Raw genomic sequence first — 22021 nt, forward strand, 5'->3', positions numbered from 1 at the left:
CTTGTACAGCAGAAGTCTGCCAGTACAAGTAAGTATGATCTCAAATGTTAACTTAGATTTTTACCGAGACCTCTTGTCACACTGTCCTCCAGAAAGAGGGCAACTGAACTTTGTAATCTGGTCTCTGACAAAGGAAAGCACCAACTTTCCTTTGAAGCTCTAAAAGATCATTGCTGTTCTCAGTAAAAATCCCACATCTTCTCAGCTGACAGTTTTGGCACCATCACATACTGCAAATTAGAAAATATTCATCTCAACAATGAACCATTTGCTGCTCCAAAGTGCACAGAGCTGCAATAGGTCATGCAGATAGACATACATCATGCACAAAGACAGCAACAGCAGCACAAGAGTATCAGGACTCACCACACCAGCCTCTGGATTTCTCTTCCTCCCATTACTAAAGGTGGAAGCTAAGGTTGAAGAGCAGCTTTCATCATACAGAGCTGTCCGTCCATCGTTTATGGCAGAATTGATGGAGATTGTCCACATGCTCGATGCATAACCATCACAGTTACAGTCATCATAGCTGCCTCCATCTCCAGAGGCCCAGACATAGATGCTGCCTTTTCCACCCCGGCCCTGTGAGAGGAGAAAATCGACCCTCTGGAGTTAAACAGCAAACAGGAAATAGCAGCCACTTTAAACTTCTGAAGTGCTCAGGCCCGAACAACAGGCCCGAGCCAAAGCTGACTTAGATGAATCCTGAAAATCATGTAATAGATACTGTCTAAGTTAGCCATTTAACAAAAGAACCTTGCATACAGACTGACCAAGCCGCTTTAACGTGAAACTGGCTGCTTTAGGAACTTTCACATGACCTTGTGTAACTATCTGCAAGACATGTTAATAAATGTATCATTTTAAGAAACCTTCCCAACTGACATCACTAGATGTTTATTTGCAGGAAACCCCTATCCCCACCATGGCCTGGGCTCTGGCCAAGCCCTGGTCCCTGTTGGCTGGGAAGTGCGTTACAAAAGCTGGAACACCCCATTTGTAGCAACTTTGGAGACCTCACTTAGGAGTGAACGCAATTCTAAGACCTCCCAGTTCCCTGGAAAGTTCTCCAAATTGTCACTGGATAGTTCTCCAAATTGTCACTGCAACAGACCCAGCGACTGCGGGTTCTGGATGATGGTCAAGTATTTAGGTAATTGGTGATGTATCTTTCTCAATCACTATTCTCTCTCTCTCACACAGTACTGACTGGGTGCATTATCTTGCTTGTTTTGTTTGTTGCTGAAGCCAAGTGCATAGTAAGCTTATTGTTTTATTAAATGTATTATTTTGCCTCTGTGTTGCCTTAGTATTAGTAGTAAAATAAGACCATTCTTTATTGGTGTCCATGTCCTTTAAATTGCCCCAATCAATTGGCAAAACAACTGTACATCTAATTGTAAAGCTGAGCATTTATAAAGGAGATATATGGTACAAACAAAATATATATGAAGCTTCAGCTGTGATACACAGACCCATGCAGGTTATTAAATCCAGGTAAATGGCAGCCAAAGCCAGTTCTGCAACCTTGTGTACACAAACCACTTCTATTTATCACCTGGTTTGCTTCACACCCTAAAGGCTCCTGTGGCACATGCTAAGACATTTTATGGATTCATGAGCATTTATGTCATGGTCTAAGTGCCATGAGGAAATTTGTTCTTTTAAAAGGGATATAGATCATCTCACAGGCTGGGTTTGTAAGATCCAGTTAGGTTCAGACAATGGCTAAAAAGCTCTACCATCACCTTTTTCTCTCAATACATTTCTTTTTCCAAAGGTATGATTGGCTCAGAGCTGTCTTTCTGACAAACCAGCTTCTACTTCTAAGGAGAAAATAAAGTTATGAGGCCATACAAATAATCTACAGAAAAATGGCCCAGCAATTATGCTGAGATGGACAGGAGTGACCCAAGCTGAAGGGCCACTATAAAGGCTTGCCATTAATTAAACAAAAGAAATCCATACCCTCTCCCCAACTTCCAGATAGGCAGGTAGTGGGAAGGAATCAACTCAGCTCCTTCTAATTCCATAATCAGAAAGAGGTAGGAGCTGCCTGAAAGAGAGTCAGACATGAGAACTTCAACTCTCAGGGAAAGATCTGTGCTGTGGAACTCAAAGCTCAGATCTCCAACTGATTCCAGCACAGCCACCATTTCTCTCTATGTTTAGTTCAAGTAATCCAACATTTACTTCCAAGAGCACCAGAAGTCTGCAAGGCTGGAATTTAACACACTGTTTAGATGCACTGAGAAAAAGACTAAAAAATTTCTTCTGGTTTTCTCATTGCCCAGCATGAAATGGAAGTACATGAATATACAAACTTAGTAACCTGCAGTGGCATTTTAATAGGGAACCTTTTCAGTCAGGATTTTAAATCAAATCTGAGTTCCCAGCAGTAGCTTCTATTTTTCATTGCACCCCACTGAACAGAGCAACCTTATTATTTCAAGCATGTTAGTGAGTTGCATTATAATCCACTGAATTGCACAGCAGGATTGCTGACACTGGTATATGTAACATCTCAGGACACAGATTTTCATAATAAAGATAATGACTATGAAAAAGCTCACTGAAATCCATCTAAGAACTTCCACAAGGGCCTGGTATCACTCACGTTTTAAGGGAGGAGGATACTGTTGCAAAAATATATACTTTTAAGAAGAAAATCATGCTAGCAATTTATTTTAAAAATAAAAATCAGTAGAACAAGACCAGTTGTGCCTTTTTTCTCTTTGACTTTTCCCATATCCCACCTTTTGCTTCTGACTGCCATTAGTTTACAGGGCCCAAACTTGGTCTTTGGACTGCCTTCAGAGGCTGCATCCCAATCTTGCCACCACCATGCCCATGTACACCACCACACCACTTTGCAACCCTCTACCTGCTTTGGACAGCCTCAGTCCCAAAAAAGCAGGTGTCTGTCCAACACAGAAAGCAGGTGGCTGATGGTGGCAGGAATAGGATGCATGTCATATATGGACCTGTTCTTAAAACAATCTCCTTTCTTGTCATTTGAAAGGGAGAGGAAACACTTCAAATTCACGTGAGAAATTCACTAAAGTGCTAACAGGAAGTTAACCTCTGCAGTGGCCAGCACAGAGAAAAAACTTAGCCCTGCTCAGCAGGACTGTTCCATGCTGCCAAGCATTTTACCCCATGGATGGGATTTGTAGCAGAATGGCAGAAAATGCATGTAACAGATTGTTGGTGTGAAGCAAGGGGAATTCACAGAGGAACTGAAACTCTGGGATGGATTTTATGCATGCAATTATTGTAATTTGAGAATGGCTTCAGAATATCACTTTCACAGGAGTCACATCCCTAAGTGGGTCTTAGTGTTAAAACCTACAACTCATCTCTTAATACTCTAATTTCAATTGCCTTTCCTTCCTAGCCAGGGCTGGGAAGACGAGCAAACACTGCTGGAATAAACTGACAGCAGCCCAACTGCATTTTTTGTAATGATGCTCAGGACTTGTTGCTCACATGTCCCACAGTCAGACCCCACAGTGGGACTGCCTGCACAGGCAAACTGTCTGGTGGCTGTTCTCAGCCATCGTGTCCTTTACCAGGTAGAAATATACAGCTTCAGGAGAAGCGAATTTTCAATTCTCTGGATAGTAGTAGTAATAAAACTGATCTAGTCCTGATCATGGCATGGCAGGGGGGTCAAGAATTAGATGGCTTTTAAAGTCCCCTCCTACTCAAAACAGTCTATGATTCTATGATAAGCCAGAAAAAAAAAATCCAGTTGCATTAACTAAACATCGTATTTAAAGCGAACTGAAAGCTCCTATTTGCATCTCAACCTTATGTGAACCTAAAAAACGTTACTAGTGTGACTCAAGCTGCTGTACATGTGGACCAAAAACGGGACTGAAGAAGGCAGCAGTATCATACACTGTAACCACCAGAGGGAGCCTGAAGGAAGAGTCAGGATGAACACTACACCAGCAAGGTTGTAAGATACATTTTAAAGAGTATCTTTGCTCCAAAATCCTGTAGAAACCTGCTCGTTTCCTCCAAAAGTGATGCATGGCCTGGCACTCGCCCTTCTGAGCCATCTGAAGATATATCTCACTTAGAGATCATTTAATGGATTATTTAATACCAGCCCAAGAGAGGCCCAGTTCTCAATTCAGGTAGAACCAGAATTAAATTTTGGGCAAGGCTATATGTTTAATAATTCACAGACAGTTCCTGTGAAGCTCTCTTTAAGAAAAGAGCAAGTTTTCTATTTGCAGTGTCCTTAGTGGGATACTGCACTATGAGGAAAAAATCCCTGAGAAATATTCTTACCCCTTTTTCTCATCTTCCACAAGTGCATAATCCCAAAGAAATATCTTTTGTGAACTACCTTGCAAAAGTGAGCTGGCAGAAGACTTCAGCCTTTCTCACTTTATGTAACTTCTGGCATGTCTTAAACTATGTTTTTACCCCTTGTTGTTTTCTTCATTCATTATGCCTGCTGGGCTAGTACCTGAGCCAGTGTTTCCTGAAGCTTTGATTGTTTGGTTGTTGCATAGCCACCTACTGCACAGTTGGCTATGCAGTACAAGCCAGCTGGAGGCATCCCTGAACTGCTGCCCATTTGTTGTACTGCCAGGGTTTTCTGGAGCCTGCCTGCATGTTCCTGCATCCCTGACATCCCTCACTCCCCTGGCTCCTCCAGCTGCCAGGATGATTTGCCTAGAGCAATCTGGTAGCCTGTGACTTCTTGGATCCCTTTGCTCCTTTCCTATACTGATGACTTGGGCACTGTTAAAAACCTCAAGCAAAATCTAGGCAGAAACGCATTTCTGACAGCCAGCCTAGCAATCTTGATTTAACCTCAGAGATACTTCAGAGAAAGTTTTAGCAGGAAACATATTTGGACTGCCAAAGTTCGCCACCACACAGGTTCAGGGGCACAGCTACCCTGTTTGAGCTGAATGCCTTTGCACTTCTCCTATATCCAGGTCCTTCCGAAAGCCTGGAGATGCTGAACTGGAACCCTGGAAAAGCCCAGCACAGCCACAAGCCATGCAGTTCAGCTCAGAAGAAACAGCAACAGGGTTATCCTCTCAAATTCGCCACTGATGAAGGTCCTGTCCCTTCCCTGCTGGCCTAACCTTCTGGTATTCAACAGTGCAAGAGGAGAGGCTGTTTTGGCAGGAGCAAGAACTCAGTTCAACACTTGGCTACTGTGCAGAGGACAACTATCACTTGGAACCACACTTCCAACATGCTTCTCCTTTTTGTGTCCCTTTCACATTTTGTTGTCTTTAATAACTGTCTGTCCAGTTTGTCCTAGCAGATTTCTGAAACTATTTGGGTCAAGTAATAACCACCAAACTCCAAGACTGCTGCATACAATACTCTCAAAAAACCTAAGGCATATAATTCATAAACCCTAATAAAAGGCTTTCTGTAACTTATTCTAGAGTTGATCACAGAAGAGTACTGAACTCACATACATCAACCCACAATTAATTTCATAATTGTTAATACCTCCTTTGGCTAAAAATATAATGTTTGAGCCATTTTTCTACACCTAAATTGCTGTTGAAATTGGATGGGCTGCTCTTAGCCAAGAGAAACGTATGTAAAATTATACTTTTGGTGAAGAGAGGCAGCATTAGGTTTCAGTGAGGGTCCAGTCTAGCAGGGCAATGAGGAGGGACTTGGAAAATGCTAAGGCAAAACCTTTTAATTAGCCATTTCTTTTTTGCTGGATGCTGGGCTGTGTTCCACAAGTGATAATACAACAATTCCACAGGCCTAATTCTAGCATTGATAATATTTGCAAAAAAAAAAAAAAAGAAAAAAAGAAAAAAAAATCAATCTCATCCTCTTCTCATTATCTCTGAGCTAGATTATCACTGAGAAAGACTCTACACACCCAATTCACTCTTTAGCAGGGACAATGTTGCTTTCCCTTCCCAACATTCCCAAATGGTGTGACGAACTCTGGCCTCATAGGTTCGTCTGTGCCCCTGGAAGCACTGTGCAAAGGTTCCCAGCTTGCAGTATCAGCTTTGCTGGGAAGCTAAACCATGTATCTGCTGAGCTGTGGCACAGAGATTAGGCAAAAAACACTCCTGGGGGCAGAGTGAGACAACAAAACCAGCATTTTCAGGCTACATTGTTGTCTTGCCTCCTTAGAAAACATCCCTGTCAGATGACCAGGGTTCAGAATTCCAAGCAGATATGCAGATATAACATGTGTGGGGTTTTAATAAGGTTGATTTTATCTCAGATGAATAAGACAAGGCATGGAATTATAATGCATATTTCAGACACAATGACAATACAAAAATAAAGGGCTCCCAAGTTAAAAAGAAGCTTGCTGGGCTTCCTCAAAATTTGAGTAATCAGATGGTTGCCATATCATAAATTTTCCTGTCCTCTCTTAGCTGTTGGACAATAAAATGATGTTAGAGACATCTAAGTGCATATACTTCATTAACATATTTTCAAAGAATAATAACACAATTTCCGTGCACTTGGAGAGAGGCAAATGAGAAATATTTCCTTTCGTTTTTTTACATTGTCCTTTCTTCTTTCATTGGTGAGCCCAATTACAAAGCCATGATGTGACTATGAATTCTTAATACTGCTCCCCTGGTAATTTGTACTTGGGCATTGTTTTCTTAGGTAGAACTACATTAGGGAAGCAATAATGTTTTCACCAGCACAAGCACGAATGGCTCATGTCTTATATATTCTGGCTGCGAAGGTGAAGTCTCAAGAAATTAATTCAGTCCATGAGCAACCACTCACAAACTCCTAATATAAAAGCCTACAACATAAAAATGCAATAGGTAGGAGACCAGTTTATTTGATGACTTCTTTTTGTTGCCTTAAATTCCAATAACTGAGGCTGGAAAGAACTGGACTCACGAAATGGCAAATAAGAAATGCTTACTGGACACTACACTAAAAACAGGATGTACCACAAAATATAAGTGGAATTAGATCTTGACCTAAGTTGCCTTTTCCTGTTTAAGATGACGGCTGATACAATTCTGGATGCAAGATACTAGAGAACAGAAGGTCTCTATTTAAGAGAGATGTGTTGTCACAGGATTTCCATCTATCATCTCTACCTCCCTCTCCAAGCCTTCTAGCCCCAAAGTGGGTAAGCACAGCTCAGACAAGGGATATGTAAATCACACAGCATTGCTTTGTCCACTCATACTAAGCATACAATGAATGCAAGGCCCCCTCATTAGGCAAGTACTGTATACACACCACTTTCAGCCCAATCTTTAAAGACTAGAAGTTTTTAAAAGCCCTTTCCAGCTACATCCCAAATAAGTATTTTCTAGCAGCTGAAAGTTGCATTAGGTAAGAGTGTTCACCTGTCAGGTCAGTACTGGTAATTGCCAAATATTTGTGGACCTTTGTTTGTATGAAACTCTTTTCAATCCCTATTCCCAAATTCTTGCTAATTCAACGGTGAGCTCCTTTATCCTTGCAGTGCAGCCACCACTACTCAGTGACCCAGTCACGCTGCTGACCACTGTCCCTGAACTAAAGCCATGAGATACCACAGTGAAGCCAGATCACATTAAAAAAATGAGTGGGATTGTGCCTTAGTAACAAAAAGGAGCTTGAGTAGCTTTCCCAATAACCTGATTACATGGGTTATGCTGACACCCAGTTCATGCACACACCACCCATTTTGTGCCTAGTCTTAGATCTACTGTCAGGAAGAGAGCCCATAAAGGAGTTGCCAGTGTGATGGCAGATTGTGGTGTCCTTAATTATGCTATTCAGTTCTGCCTCTATTTGTGCTGTTTACCTTCCAAGAGAACAGCACACCAAAATGAAGGTATGATTAAGGCAAAGGCAAGAGTGAGTTCAACACATGCCAAGAATGGATAATGGAAGAGGAAAGGTAGGAAAATAGAATCAGAGACTAGTTTGGGTTGGAAGGGACTTTTTAAAGGCCATCTAGTCCAACTCCACTCTGCAATCAGCAGGGACATCGTTAGCTAGAAGAATACATATCAGAAATAGAAGACATGTTGGCCTTAGTCCACCTCCTTATAGCTGACATAAAAATAGACATATAAACATGAAGTTTCACAGTTTCTGCAGTTTTTATCATATTGTCATTATCAGGTGACTAATACCCCCACATCTCAGTAGCTCTGGAAGGAGAAATTCCAAAGGACATGACAGTGGAATGGAGATTGTGTCCTCTTTGAGCTGGGCTCCCAAGTGTGGCGGCAGCAAGGCAAACATTACCTGTGCTTGTCAACTCAATTAAATGCATATTCTGCACAAGAATTCTATATCACTCCTACTTACTGATTTTTATTTTATTGCATTAGAAGCAAGGATATTAATCTTGCTCCATGCAAGAGCTCTTATATTGCCTTCTAGGACATTTGGAAGTATTGCTTTTAGTTTAAGAACACATATTTATTCTCAGCATGTTTCTTCCTCCCTGCCAATATTTCAGCTTCATCATTAATTCGTGAACCATAACTCTGGTGAGAATCAGCTCTAGGCTGATAAAAAGCATTCCTACATTTTTTTGTCTCTCAGTTTACAAAAGATACTTTTTAATAAGCCAGGAGGGTTACACTGAAAAATAATAATAAACTAGATTTACATTTTTACAGTCAATAGAGAATGTGATGCATATATTATAGACCTAAACTAGGTAAAAGGGTATTATATCAAAGGTTTGTTAGTCTTCCTTTACATGCAGCCAACTCTGTAGTGGGTTTTTCAGAGCACCATGGAGAATAGCCAGTATCCAACTTACAGCTTGAAATATCTCTAGAAAATCTGGTTCTCCAAAAAAAAACAGATCAGAACAAACTATACCCAAAAAAACTGTTCTATTAGGAAATGTAACAAGCAAAAGAAGGGTAGATAAAGCTATGATCACAACACAAAGAGAGTTATTTGGGGCAGAACTGTCCCATCTTCTATGCACATACTGCCAGGAGGTAGCTGGGATACTGCCACTACAAGGTTAAGTGTAATTGCCCCTGGACAACAATATTTTTTTTTTTTAGGTACATCCAGTATAGTTCCTCCTAATTCTGCGATGGCTGACAGAACTGGTTTACTAATGCAGGCTCTCCCCTTAATTTTATGTCTCCTGATAAGAGAGACATATGTCTCCTGATGAGAGCAATCCTTGCCAGAGCACAGCTGTCACTGTGCTCTCTCTTTCCTGAGCCTTCAACTCGAGTGATCTCAGGGCCCCTTCTGATCTTAATACTGCAAATTATTTCTTGAAGAGAATCAGAAACATTCCTGAAGGCAAGGTATTAAAAAAGTAATATGCCCAATGCTCTGAGTATGGGACTCCAACCAAGCAACAAAAGAGAAAAGAAAAATCCCTACTCTGATATTTAACATTCAAAGATAAGGTTAATTCCAGTGTAAGTGCACAAATTAAAGCGTAGGGCAATATGACAGCAAGTTAATTCAAAGGTATTTTATATTCCAAATTACAAAAAATCCCCATGATTATGATTTAAAATCTGCTTCTCTTGAAGGGTAAAATAACTCTAGTTCAGTTTTCATTCTTCCACCTTTTTTGCTACTTTTACACAAGTTCTCCATTGGACAAGGACAACATAGAAATTACATGGAAATTTTTCTGTGTTCAAAGTTTATACCTGCTACAACCAACATTAGTGGAAGAGAGATGAGGCACCTATAACACATCAAGGTGCTGGTAGAACTGTCACAACACCTAAGAAAGATTCTCCTCAAGACCAAAGTGTTTAAGGGGATCTTTATGGAAACACTAGATAAATGAAAATCACAAGATTGCGCAAGATCACAGCCTGTGTAAGGTGACTTCAGAGGGACTCTGGATTCATCAGAGGTTTGTACATTTTACACTACAAAACTGAGCAGACTCAGAAGGAATTTTTGACAAGTCTTCCAGTGTTATTGCAGTACATTGCCAATTTTATGGGTGGAAGCATGCAGATGACTATAATCCCTCTGTTACAGGCAAAACATCTGAGGCTCAGCATTTGCGAAAGCTTTAGATGCTCCACTACTTGTCACAGCGCTAGATTTAATTATCATGTCACAAAACATGGTAAACTGAATGTGCTGCTTACAGTGAGCTGGTGATGAAGAGTGGGAGAATGTGGCACAAGTAAAAGGAAGAAATAATTTGGATGGAAAAGTGAGTAATTGTGGAGCTCCCACAGAAAACCGTCCCAGATGTTCTGGGTAATTTCAGATCTTGTCAATACAGAAACCCATCTATAATCAGCCAAGGGGAGGAGGCTCATTCCCTACAGCACCAGGGGGCAGCCATGGTCGTCTTGGCTGCATGACACTAAAGAGGTGGAGACAAAGCCATGCAAGGTTGGTTTGTTTGGGCTAATTTATTTTATTTTTGAGTTGTGGCACACACATTTCCCCCAAACATCTTATAGCGTACAGGTTAAACAGATTACAGGACTATATTGAGTCTTTTACAAAGACCACAGACTGCTCCTAGAAGGAGCTGGGAACGTGGGAATAAACAAGGAGGCTCCTGGATGATATTAGTCCAGGGACATCTGAACCACTGCTGTTCAATCACAGCTATAATAATGACCATACATGAGTGACCCAAAAGAAACTCCAAATCCAAAACGATAATTAAATTGGTAACACACCAAAACAGAAAATGCAGTGTCAGTAGCTCAGCTGGCATGTTTCAACCTGGGGAATATTTACCGGTTCAGGCTCTTCCATTTTGACTGCAATGGCCTATGAAAAGCATCTGTAAGCTGACTAGAGAGAAACACAGTATGCTGAGACTATACTATAAAATCAATACCAAAATATTGCAGAGTGAACCTCAAAGGAACCTTGAAATAGGGTGAAAGTTTGATAATTTGTGCAAATGCATTGTGTTCCCAAGTCACTGGTTTCAGCACAAGCATGTACACACCTGCCCCAGAACCCAGATTATTGAAACTGTTACCTTATTCACACCATCTGCCATTGCTTGCAGTGTTAACTCTCTAGGTCCATCCACAGTCTTCCCATTATCAGTTGGTCCCCAGCTGGCACTATATATATCTATGACCTGAGGCATGTGACTGATGGAGGAAGCCTCAATAATGTCTGTCATAAACGGCTGGTCGAGCATGCGAATACCTGTAGTTTTAATCAACATAAGCATGAAATATGCATTACCCAGCACAAAATGTAATCTCAGCACCTGCAGAAGGCCCCCAGTTACAGGTATTTTAAGTCACTGGCAGTTTTACCCATTCAGTAATTCTGCACTTGACATCCCCATGTCACTGGGGTGTGCTTACCCATCAGGATACCAGTATTAAACACCCAGCCACCAAGGCAGCATGGCCCAGAAAGACAAAAAACTTTATTGTTAGCTTTCTAATTGCACCATAATTTCCATCTACTCTTTGAGAACACTTTAAAAATAACAGAATTCAGCAGTCTCAGAATTTCAGTGCTTAAACAATATAAATGGCATTTAAAATAAGATTTTGTAAGCTAGCAAAAACGAGCAAGGCCCCCACCCTCATCTAACTTATATTCAGTTTTGTGTTCACATGTCATTAGTTTTTCAAGTAATTTTTCTATTTATTTTGGTGCATCTCCAGAATTTAATCAGAGAAGGGAAACATGCTACACAGCAATTTCCTGGAAAAATATCATTCTGTCAACATGCAGATGCAATAGCAAAATACAGCCAGCATGTAGAGGAAAAAAGCAAACTAAAACCCACTTCCTTTAACCCATACTACAGTAGAAGTTAAAGAGTTTAAATGATAAAATCTTAGGACATGTCAGCTTCGTAAAACCTCAGAGTGTTGACTCTAAGCAAGCCAGAGTGCAAAACACAGCAGTGCAAGCCCTTACATCCATCGTGCCTCACACACAGGACAATTTCACTGTCAGCCCACCTGTCACTTGGCCTCTGGATGAGACCTGAGTGACCAGGGATTCATTCCAAGCTTAATTTGTACCCCTGAGTTGAAATTCAGCTTTTCCCAATGGTTTAGGACACAGACTGGGCAGAAATCAGTGCCAAACAGTGTGAAGGGCAGTAAGGATCCTGATTTAGAAGCCAGTGGCTTTACTATATTCAATAGAAAACTAATGTGTCAAATATAAGGCTGGAAAAAACATGGGATAAATTTCAAATAGAAATCAGACCAAAGCTGGATGTTCTTGATGGACTAACTCGAGCTAGAAATGATGAAGTCAAACTCAATGGGTGAGAAATTGCTTCCCATTCTTATAAAATGCAGATCTGCAATCAACTCCCCATTCATTCTGCAAACATGGACATTCTGCAAACCATGACAGCAGCAGACCCTCAACTTTCATGGACTTCCAGTGCCATGGACCACACAGTGCACATTGTCCTCAGGCAGGGTAGACTGAGGAGATTCCCCAAAATCTTGAGGGGATTTTACTACAAAGTGGACAAACACAGAAGATTATTTGTAGGCTGTTGGTCACCAGAAATATTGTCACACCTCTTGATTTTTAAGCAACCAGCTTGAAGTTGTAGAGTTATATGAATAATGTGGACATGGTCCAGACAAAATCCCATGCCTCAATTCAGATTCCTTGAAGAGTAACTCGAAAGAATGCAAATTTTGTGGAATGTCCCATTCCTGATGGAGATGTTACCCTTGCTGAAGAAAGGAGACATTTATTAGACCTGCCCAGCCAGTTACTAACTCTCACTGATATTTCTTGGATAAGAGCTTGGCAAACATGCCTTGTGCCCTTCTCTGGTGGAGATTCAGCTTTCAGTCATGTAGGTGCCAGGTGAAATGTGGCCTTCCTCACATTCTGCTGACACTACAGTGAAACAGGGGCCGGCCAAGCAGAGCAGAGCTGTCCATGAACACACACTGTGGACCATCTCCAAGAAGCAATGGGTACATCTGGTGTGGAACAGGGAAAGTAAAGTGAAATTCATAAGCATCTATGTCTGCCTGCTGTGCCTCAGTTCTCATCATGGAACTGTCTTAAAAGTGGGAAAACTGGATTTCTTCAGATTCAGCTAAACTGACACATGGTGTGCAGAGCCTAACTCACTCCAAGAACTGTATTCAGTATATATGTGCAGAGAAGAGCTCGTTAGAAGTAAAAATACCCAACACACCCAAGGTGTGGATGCTGGGTGCTAGGTACCACCTGTTTCATTCTCTGCATCTGTTCCTATCACTCTGCATCACTGTTAAAACAGAGGAAACCTACAACGACAGAGATATACAGTACTGCAGGTCCTGCCCTGTGAGAGCCTAAAGAGTAAGAGCAGCATGAGATTTGCCTTTTCAAATGGTTTTTAAGTGCAGCAGGAATTTACACTTTGCCTCCTGCAAAATGAGATTTCCCACAAACAATTCTATAGCTACACAGGGAAGAAGCACTGAAAATGAGCATCCAAACAGGAGCTGGTATATGATGGAGCACAGCTGCTCTTTTGCACTGTTCTTAAAGAGCCTTTATTTATAAGGCCCTTGATTGAAAAGGCAAAGCCATGGAGAAATTTCTCTCTCCAGCTACTGTGAAAAGTAATAAATACATGGTCCGACACCAATCTGCAGCCCTGTCCTGGGCAGCACCCTCTGTCTCTGCAGGAGGAGCTCTGCCTGAAGCACAGTGAGCTACTTACACCTTGGATTGCTACCATACCTGCCACTTTGGAGTTGTACGCAACTCCCACGCCGCAGATGTTGTTGTTGGCAGCAGCAGACACCTCTCCTGCACACCTTGTCCCGTGGCTGTGAAAAGGAAGGCAGAGAGACCAGATGAACCCCAGCTAATGCACGTGCTGAGCTGAGCTGGATCACTGCGAGCTTGTTTTGCCTCAGTCAGCTCCCAGTGCTGCAGAGGAAAACCATTCCATGGAAAACTGTTGAGTGCTGAATAGTGGCATGAGTTCATCCCTTGCTGAAGCAGGCAATATCCAGTTTCCCCTCTGCAGGATGAGTGATGCTTGCTCTGAGGTTAACATGTATCCCTGCACTGCATTTAACTGTAAAGTTACTCAGGCCTTTTCGTTTTACCTTGTGAGACAGGTTCTGCCTCATTAACAACTCTTAGCAGAAACAGCCCCTGACAGAACAGCGTAAATATAAGATCAATATTAATTCCTTTATTTTTGCGTCTTGACAGCGTGACACCCATTACTTTGAACCTTATGGAACAAAGCCTGGCTGCCTTTTTGCTGTCTGAACACATACAAAGAGCATATCCCTGCCCACAGAAGAAATGCTACGGGAAGAGGTGGGTGCAATACCAAGCTGGAGTAGCAGAAGGGAGCCACAATGGTCACTGCACTCCTCAGCAGCAGAGCTGCACATGGCTGGCCAGGCCCAAAGCTGTGGGACCTAAGGCACGTGCATCCTTCTCATCCAGTGCTTAATTCCCAAAAGAGCTGACAAGGTGCTCCAGCTCACAGAGCTATTGCCTTGTGCTCAAGTGGGAAAAGCCTCTGCTCTGATACAGGGGTCCAGGTTTGGGCTGACACATGGTATTTCAATAATACCTGGTGTCTGTGAAGTGCTTTACAGCTCTTAACAGAGACTCTTTAGCTGTACTGGCAGTTACTGGCACCACTGGCAGTGGCTCCTGCAGGAAGGGAGATTGCATTTTCCTTTCTCCTAATTCATCCTAGAACTTAAACTCAAGAGAAGAGAAATACAGACAACATAACCTAGTTTTTAAAAAATAGCACAGCAGCAGAGAAACTACTGAAACCTGTGCTGCTGTCAGGGTTGTTTTCAGTCTAAGATGTTGAATATATGACTCCATCCTACTGCTCACATCAATCCTCTCTGAGCATTGAAACTGGCACTGATCCTACAGCATGCTAAGGATTCATGCAATTCAAAATGCTGGATTATAAAGGTTATACTGGGTATCAGATGGACCATCCTGGGAGGCAGCAAAACTGGTTTAATCACCTTTTTTCATTCTCTTTCCCTTTAGGGGTGTCTGGCAAAGGTAAGTGTAACATTAATAAAAAGATAAGAAGCAAGACACACTTTTTCCTGCTCTGCTTGGGAGAATATATTTTTAGAGGCAGTTCCATAAAGAAAGATGACAGAAGATCTCATCTGCTTCCTTTTACAAAGAAGGCAGAGAAGACAGAAATACAGATTTCTTATTCAGCTGCTACAGAAATTGCTATCAACAATCAAACAACAAGATTTTCCCTCATGTTCTTGCTCAAGGAAGTGTGACAGAAACATAACATTCATTGGTATGTGCTAGCAATGCTAGGCATTCATTATCCAGTCACCTATGGGCCAACTACAAGGCACAGAAAAGAATAAATGGCTTTGTTGAAAATTTACTTCACTAATGCTGAGGTGCAAAATATCATTGATGCTGCCAGATTACAGCGAGAAAAACTGTATTAGGACCTTCCTGACAAAAAAGTTTTACCAGAAGGTCCCCTTCCTGTCCTGGCCTCTCCAGAGTAGTGGCCCACACAATGGAGACTGTAATCAAGCCTATTACAGCAGCTCAGAGTTTCAGTATTGTGCTGCTGACTAGAGAGAAAAAAAAAATCACTTATGAGTTAGTGGAAATGCATTTGGTTGAATTATTAATGGCAAATAGCAGACTTTTCCAACTCAGCCCTATTTGCTGCTCATGTATCATTGATAAACCCTTTGTGGTTTCCATGAAGTGACTCATGTCAGAAGAACAAATCACAGCCTTTCTCTATAGTGTTCGCCTCTTCCCTATTTCAATATTTAAAGTAAGAAGATAGAACACAAAAATATTTTCATCTGTGAACAAGCTACTTCAAAGGTAAACCATATAATAGCAAGTAGAGCAAGTCTTATGTAAACTTTATGTAAGTGAACATATTTTATGTGAACGTACATAAAAAAGTAAGGGGGAGAAGTGGATTTAGTTGAAAAACAGTTTTGCATACTGTATTTTAAAAAATACCTATACCGTTTGCTTTTCCATTTAGAAAAGAAAATCCTTTTCTTCTAAAAGAAAAGCAACACTGCAAAGCTATGAAAACGTCACTCTGCTTTGTCTTTGAAAACAACTCTGTTTTAAAGTCCATTGCCAATGGTCCTGTGTGTACCTCCCTACTGATGTGTTTTTGAAAGTGTCAGAGGTGGCACAGATTTTTATTGAGGCTCCTTTTCATGTACTTTGAAATGCTTCTGCAGACAGCAAAGCACAGGACCCATCTATCCTGTCTTCAGCTGTTTGCAGGGGAGGGCTATGCAGAGCTGCAGTCTCAATAGCTGGGACCATCTGCCTTTCTTGACCAGTTCAGCTGCTTGCATTGGGCAGCAATTAAACATGCAGAGCTCAGATGGACACTTTGTGGGGCAAATGCAATCCCCTTTTATTCACATGACATTGTCAGCCTCTAAGCATTTGAGTGTTCACAGAAGGGAAAGCATTCTCCTACTTTGGTTTGGATCCACAGCTAGCAAAAGATTCTTACATCTGAAGAACATAGGTTTCCAAAAGAGCAAATAAATCTTTCCCTGCTAACTCATTAGCTGAGTGAGAGAGTATACAGAATTCAAAGGCCATGGGAGTGGAGATAATTACTGGTTATTTAGATCAGGGCAGAAATTTGTAATCTCATTGCTCTGAGGTGGAGAGCCCAAGCTGTGCCTTCTGCATGCTCACAACATGAAATCAGAGGGTAGTATGAGGCCAAACAATCACTGATTCCTATGGCTACCTCTTCACTGCAGAATGTGGTACATGCCAAGGTACTGAATGTGGCTCAGAAGGAGAGGGTGTTCAAAATCAGTCAGTTCCCAAAATGGTTCTTAAAAAACACTGAGTTCTGTGGGGCTGCCTCTCATTTTGGGAACAGGGCTTGATTCAAGTTCTTTCACTGCTTCCACTGCTCCTCAGGCTCAAACACAGCTCTGTTCCACGTTGAACGAAGTGTACACTCTCCTGCTGGGTCCCCAAGCTGTGGATCTGAACACAGTGAAACAGTGAGTAGAGCAAGCATGAGAATAAACCCCTTGGCTGTCAAGCCATCTATGGGCCCCTGCACACAGCAGCAGCTGAACTGCCTGAAAGCAATTTCCTATCTGAGGCACCACCCTTCCCTTCCAAAAACCACCCTGCATGGTTTCATAGGCCAGTGGCTGTTAGATGGAAAGGCCAAAGTGATTCCAGCAGTCTTACAAAGCCCCAAGTGGAAGGGGAATTTGTGCTTGCAAGCAGAGCAGCTGTGATTAATGAAATACTCCATGCAAAAACCTCTCCTATTTATTCTTAAAGTCTAATGAACACATTCCACATGCAGCTGGCAGCTCACAAAAGCCCCTTGGTGATCAGTTCTCTGCTTCTTGTTCCACAAATCACTTGAATTGCTCACATAGAAACTTATTCTTTATGGAAAAAGGAATATTATGCTATCCCATTTCGAGTCTGATCCTTCTGCATGCATAAAATTCGATGGGAGATGCATCACTGGCTGTGCAAAACGGAGCCTTTATTTCAGGTTTCTCTCAATACATCTTCCATGTAATCATGCCCTATCCAGATGCACCTGTGTAGCTATAGGTAGGGACAGACAGACTGTCAGAGGCAGACAGCTGTTACCTACCAGTAACACTAATTCAAGAGTCAGAAACCATGGCAAGAGCTTATAGAGGAATATGTCAGCTCAATTAACAGAATAGCAAAGAAATACACAGAGAAAAACAGTCACAGCTATTCCTGGACAGCTGGATATGGTGTGTTGGTTTGCATCTTAACCTGCAGAAAACTAAGAATCTTGCATCTTAAAGCCTTCCTTATACTGTGAAGGCAGAAAAGGGATGCTCCACTGAATGTGTTGCTCCCATGATTTACCTTGCAAGACAGAAAATTCCCTGTCTTGCAAAGGAAATCTCAAGGTTCATCGTATCATAGAGTGGTTTGGGTTGGAAGGAACCTTAAAGATCATCGAGCTCCAATCTCCCTGCCACGGGCAGGGATGCCACCCACGAGATAAGGCTGCTCAGGGCCCCATCCAGCCTGGCCCTGAACATTTCCAGGGATGGAACATCCCAGTATGACTAAGGTTCACCGACAAATAATGTTATACTTCCTAAGTATCAATTTTATTTTTTTCTGAAAAGAAAGAACAGTAAAGGATCTCTGCAAAGTAATTTCTCCATTGTTTTCCCCCTCCTGTTGCCAACCTGAACTCACCATTCCCCCAAGAAACAGAGGAAAGTATTGCAGTTCTCTGACAACCTGAATCATGTTGTGCTCAATTATTACAGATTGGGTCACAAACAATCATGCTGCTCACCCTCAATTCTTCAGTGAAGTGCTTGAGGTTAGCCAGGGGCACCTGGGACCAGAGACAACAACCTCTGCCACATCTGGAATGCTTGAGGTCTATCTATTCAAAGAGACTTTGGGATGTAACTCTCCCTCCAGGGAGAGTTTACTTTGCAGAACAGGTAAGGACAGCAAATCGGGCTCCCCTATAAAATACTTGCTAGCAGCACAATCAGTGTTAAAGGGACTTGGCAGAACATACTTAATTTTATGAAGTTCCACACTGAAAACAACAAAAGCTACCATTACAAACTAAAGCTAAATTTAATTTTCTTCCTGTCCAGAGCTAAGTGGCATCTGTCTCCTAAAAAGATCCTTTGCATAAATAAAGCAAGAAAGTCAGCAGACCTTCACAAATTAGAGCCCTAGTCTTTCTGTGACTTTCCATTCACTAACTGGATTCTCCTTTAAAAGTGTCTACTTTAAAAGTATACTACTTTAAAAGTGTCAGATGTCCTTTCCCAAAATGAAGCAGAAATCTCATTGAGATCTTGCTTTGTTTGAAAAATTGGAGGACTACAAAGAAGGACATCACAGCTCCTAACTCTGTTTAATCTATTCCAGGAGGCCCGTGTCTGAGGTGGAAGCACAGCTACTTCTTTGTTGTGTCAGTCTGACAGAACTACAATTGATTTCTTTCAAAATAAAAACAAAAACCCCCATCCAAAACTAGGAGACCATCCAGACATCCTAAGTTAGAGATGAAAACCACATCAAATAGGCCTGAAATATTTTTTGATAAGCACTCAGTCTGAGCTCTGAAATCTTTGAAAAGTTTTCAATGAAAAGGTATGCGGCCATCACTTATCCAAACAATCTAAAAATATACTTTTCTGGAGCAGCAATTTCATTTATAAACTATAAACCTAAAAAAATGACGTTGTAAGTAACTTCTAATTTTCAAGCAGCAGTGAGATTGCAGTGTCTGTTCTGTGATGATTGAATTTAGCAGAAAACAGACATTTCACAAAGATGTGGAATTTCTTACACAAACCAAAGTGAAGGGCAGGCTGCCCAAAATCCATTTACCTGTTAAACCAGTCATCCGTATAGCGGGGATAGGGGTAGGGATCATTGCTGCTGAAGTCGTAGCTGGCTTTGGCATTCTACAAAACACAAGGAACACAGAAAATCAGCTGAAGAACAGACATGAAGTGAAACACAAATTGAATGAGAAGCTGAGAATCAATAGCAAACTTTGCCCTCTTAATTCTGCGAGATGTATCTGGACAGAAACCACTCCCATAGTGCTGTGCCATTTCCCATTTTCCACACCAGCAAGCCTGAGGAACAATGCTTTCTGGCATGCAAAGCCTCCTGTAGACCAGTGTGGTCAATTGTGAGGTGGTGTGAGAGCTCAAGTTACTACTAGGCATCAACATCAACACTTATAAGAGTATTCAGCTCTTAAACTACTTGGCATGGCAAAGCAAAGCTTAAATCCCATTTTCCAAATGGTGGTGGAAGCGACAAGACACATGGGTCTTCCACCAAAGAAGTGTTTTTGAAAACCTCATATGTGATACTACAACAGTCAGATTTCTAAAAGCATTTCAATGCCCAAGAATGTAAATTTCTCAAAATACAACTGTGAAAACTGCATTAATGGCCAGCACATATGCCTGAAAATCTCTTTGCAAATTTTCACATTCCTTTAATTGTCTGAACAGCTTTGCAAATGTGGTTTTCAGTCTTTCCAAAATGTCATCCCATGTCTCTGCTTTCTATATAAATCTAATTCATTCCTGATTTGTCCTATCAGCAGTTAAGGACACTCAGCAACTTTCTGATCTGAAGCAAATAGAAAGTTTCAGAAAGTCAAGTGCCATCTTCTTTTTTCTCTCTTAATGAAAAAATAAAGGGTGACTCAAAATTAGGCTTTTAAAAATATTTAGCAGTTTCCTCTCAAGTGTATGTTCATTGAGTTTATGTTCTAATAATCATCATACTCAAGGAACAGAATTATGTTAATTCTTAATTAATGTGTACTTGTATTCCTTTTAAGATTTGGCTGAGCATGCTATTGAAGATAATTTGAGACTTGTGCATGAATAGCTATGCTCCTAAAAACATTCCCTTTCATCTGATTCTCAGTTCCTGAGATACAGGAATAGAAAGTCCATTGGTAGCACACAAGTTTTGGATTCAAACCCTTAAACTCCCAAAAAACTTGTTCCAGGATGAAATGAGGACAACACTGCCCTTGATACTTAGAGGGCAAAACTAAGTGTCTTTCAAGTTATTGTACAGTGGGGTTTTTTGGGTGGTCACTTCAAAGCCTGGTTGCTTATATTCAGAACAGACAGTAAATATTTTGCAGCATTTGAATGGAGCAGAGATTTTCAGAGTAGCTCTCAAATGGCTTGTTGCTGTCTTCCAGCTCAGAGATTAATTCCTTTTTGAGATCCTTACAGACCTCTCCATATCTCCATGCCCTGATTTTCAGCCTGAAGGTGCCTTCCAATCATGTCAGCTATAGCCACAAGTTCTCAGTGCTTCTAAGTCTTTGTGCCCAGGTGTCTGATTAATTTGCTTCATTCAATTACCCCAACTGCTTATACAGCACTTTGAATGGCATAGGTTTGCATGAGCTAAGAGTAAACAGAACATCACTTTCCAGGAAAAAAGGGGAATTTGACATTTGTCTATAATTCATGAGTAGTACAGAGAAGGTGGACAAGGAGTTATTTTTTACTACTTCTCATAATTCAAGCAATTGAAATTAATGAGGGGGAGACTTAAAAGTAGCAGAAAACAAGTACTTTTCCACAGAACATATAATGAGTTACAAAATTCACTGTCATGTAGATACCACACAGACATATTGCCAACTTCATATTCACTCAGAACTTCTGCTTCCACCCTAAAATTATTGCACAAATGAAAATTTAAACTCAGTCATGCGTCAACTGTGTTTTATTTTCCCATCTAGAAGAAATGCAGTCCCACTTACAGACCCTAAGCTCAAAGGAGGTCTGGTGAGGCTGACTTTTCAGGACATCATCAAATATGCAAGCACCTTGTACTTGCTATCAACCACTCTCGACTCCAGAATTCCCCTGTGCAAAAATTAAGGCTGGAAAGCCCCTCCAGCTGTGCTGCTGTACCACTCGTGTTCATAGCAGTGACAGACAAAGGGATTCCAGCCTGAATGATTCAGACACCCTACAGCAAAGTGCAGCCCTGCTGTAGGCCCCAGGTAAGGCAGCTTATGGAAAGATGCCTTTAGGCAGGCTATAAACCAACTTGTCCAGCCACATCCTTTAGCTCTCATTTGTTTCATTTCACATCATAGCACTCATAGGAAAAAGATAACTAATGGAGTGGGAACCATCCACAAAGGGCAAAATCAAGAAGTAGTCTTGGAAAGAAAACAACTGCTAACTGAGCAATTTATCTTCATTAGGGTCTTTTCTCAAAGACAGTGAGTTTCAACATTGTGAAGGAGTATTTCACCCACACTATGGAAGCAGTGAAATGGGTAATGGAACAGCAGAGAGAAGTACAAATGGACTGCTTCAAGTTCCTAATTTAAAGATTAAATCCACAAATACCTTAGCCTCAGTTTTTGTTAATTTTTTTTTAAGCTAAAGTAAGAAATTAAACAATTTCAGAATTGCACCACAAAGGGAACTGCTTGAGTGGACAGCTTAAATATTTCATTTTGTGTTTTGCGAAGTGAGTATTAAAATCTGTGTTTTGCCATTGTCCTCCATAGGCTGGA

General features: G+C 41.2%; 1 protein-coding gene across 1 annotated transcript in view; it reads right to left on the reverse strand.

Annotated features, from left to right (window-relative positions):
• PCSK2 (proprotein convertase subtilisin/kexin type 2) overlaps positions 1-22021 on the reverse strand; it is a 97948-nt gene that overhangs the window by 9077 nt on the left and 66850 nt on the right. Inside the window, exons 6-9 of the mRNA XM_053974002.1 lie at positions 19327-19403; positions 13651-13739; positions 10949-11124; positions 367-582 (exon numbers count right to left, since the gene is read on the reverse strand). Coding sequence (XP_053829977.1) covers positions 367-582; positions 10949-11124; positions 13651-13739; positions 19327-19403 — 558 coding nt within the window. The remainder of the gene's footprint in view (positions 1-366; positions 583-10948; positions 11125-13650; positions 13740-19326; positions 19404-22021) is intronic.

This window comes from Vidua macroura, chromosome 3, assembly GCF_024509145.1.
Source record: "Vidua macroura isolate BioBank_ID:100142 chromosome 3, ASM2450914v1, whole genome shotgun sequence".
Classification (NCBI taxonomy): domain Eukaryota; kingdom Metazoa; phylum Chordata; class Aves; order Passeriformes; family Viduidae; genus Vidua; species Vidua macroura.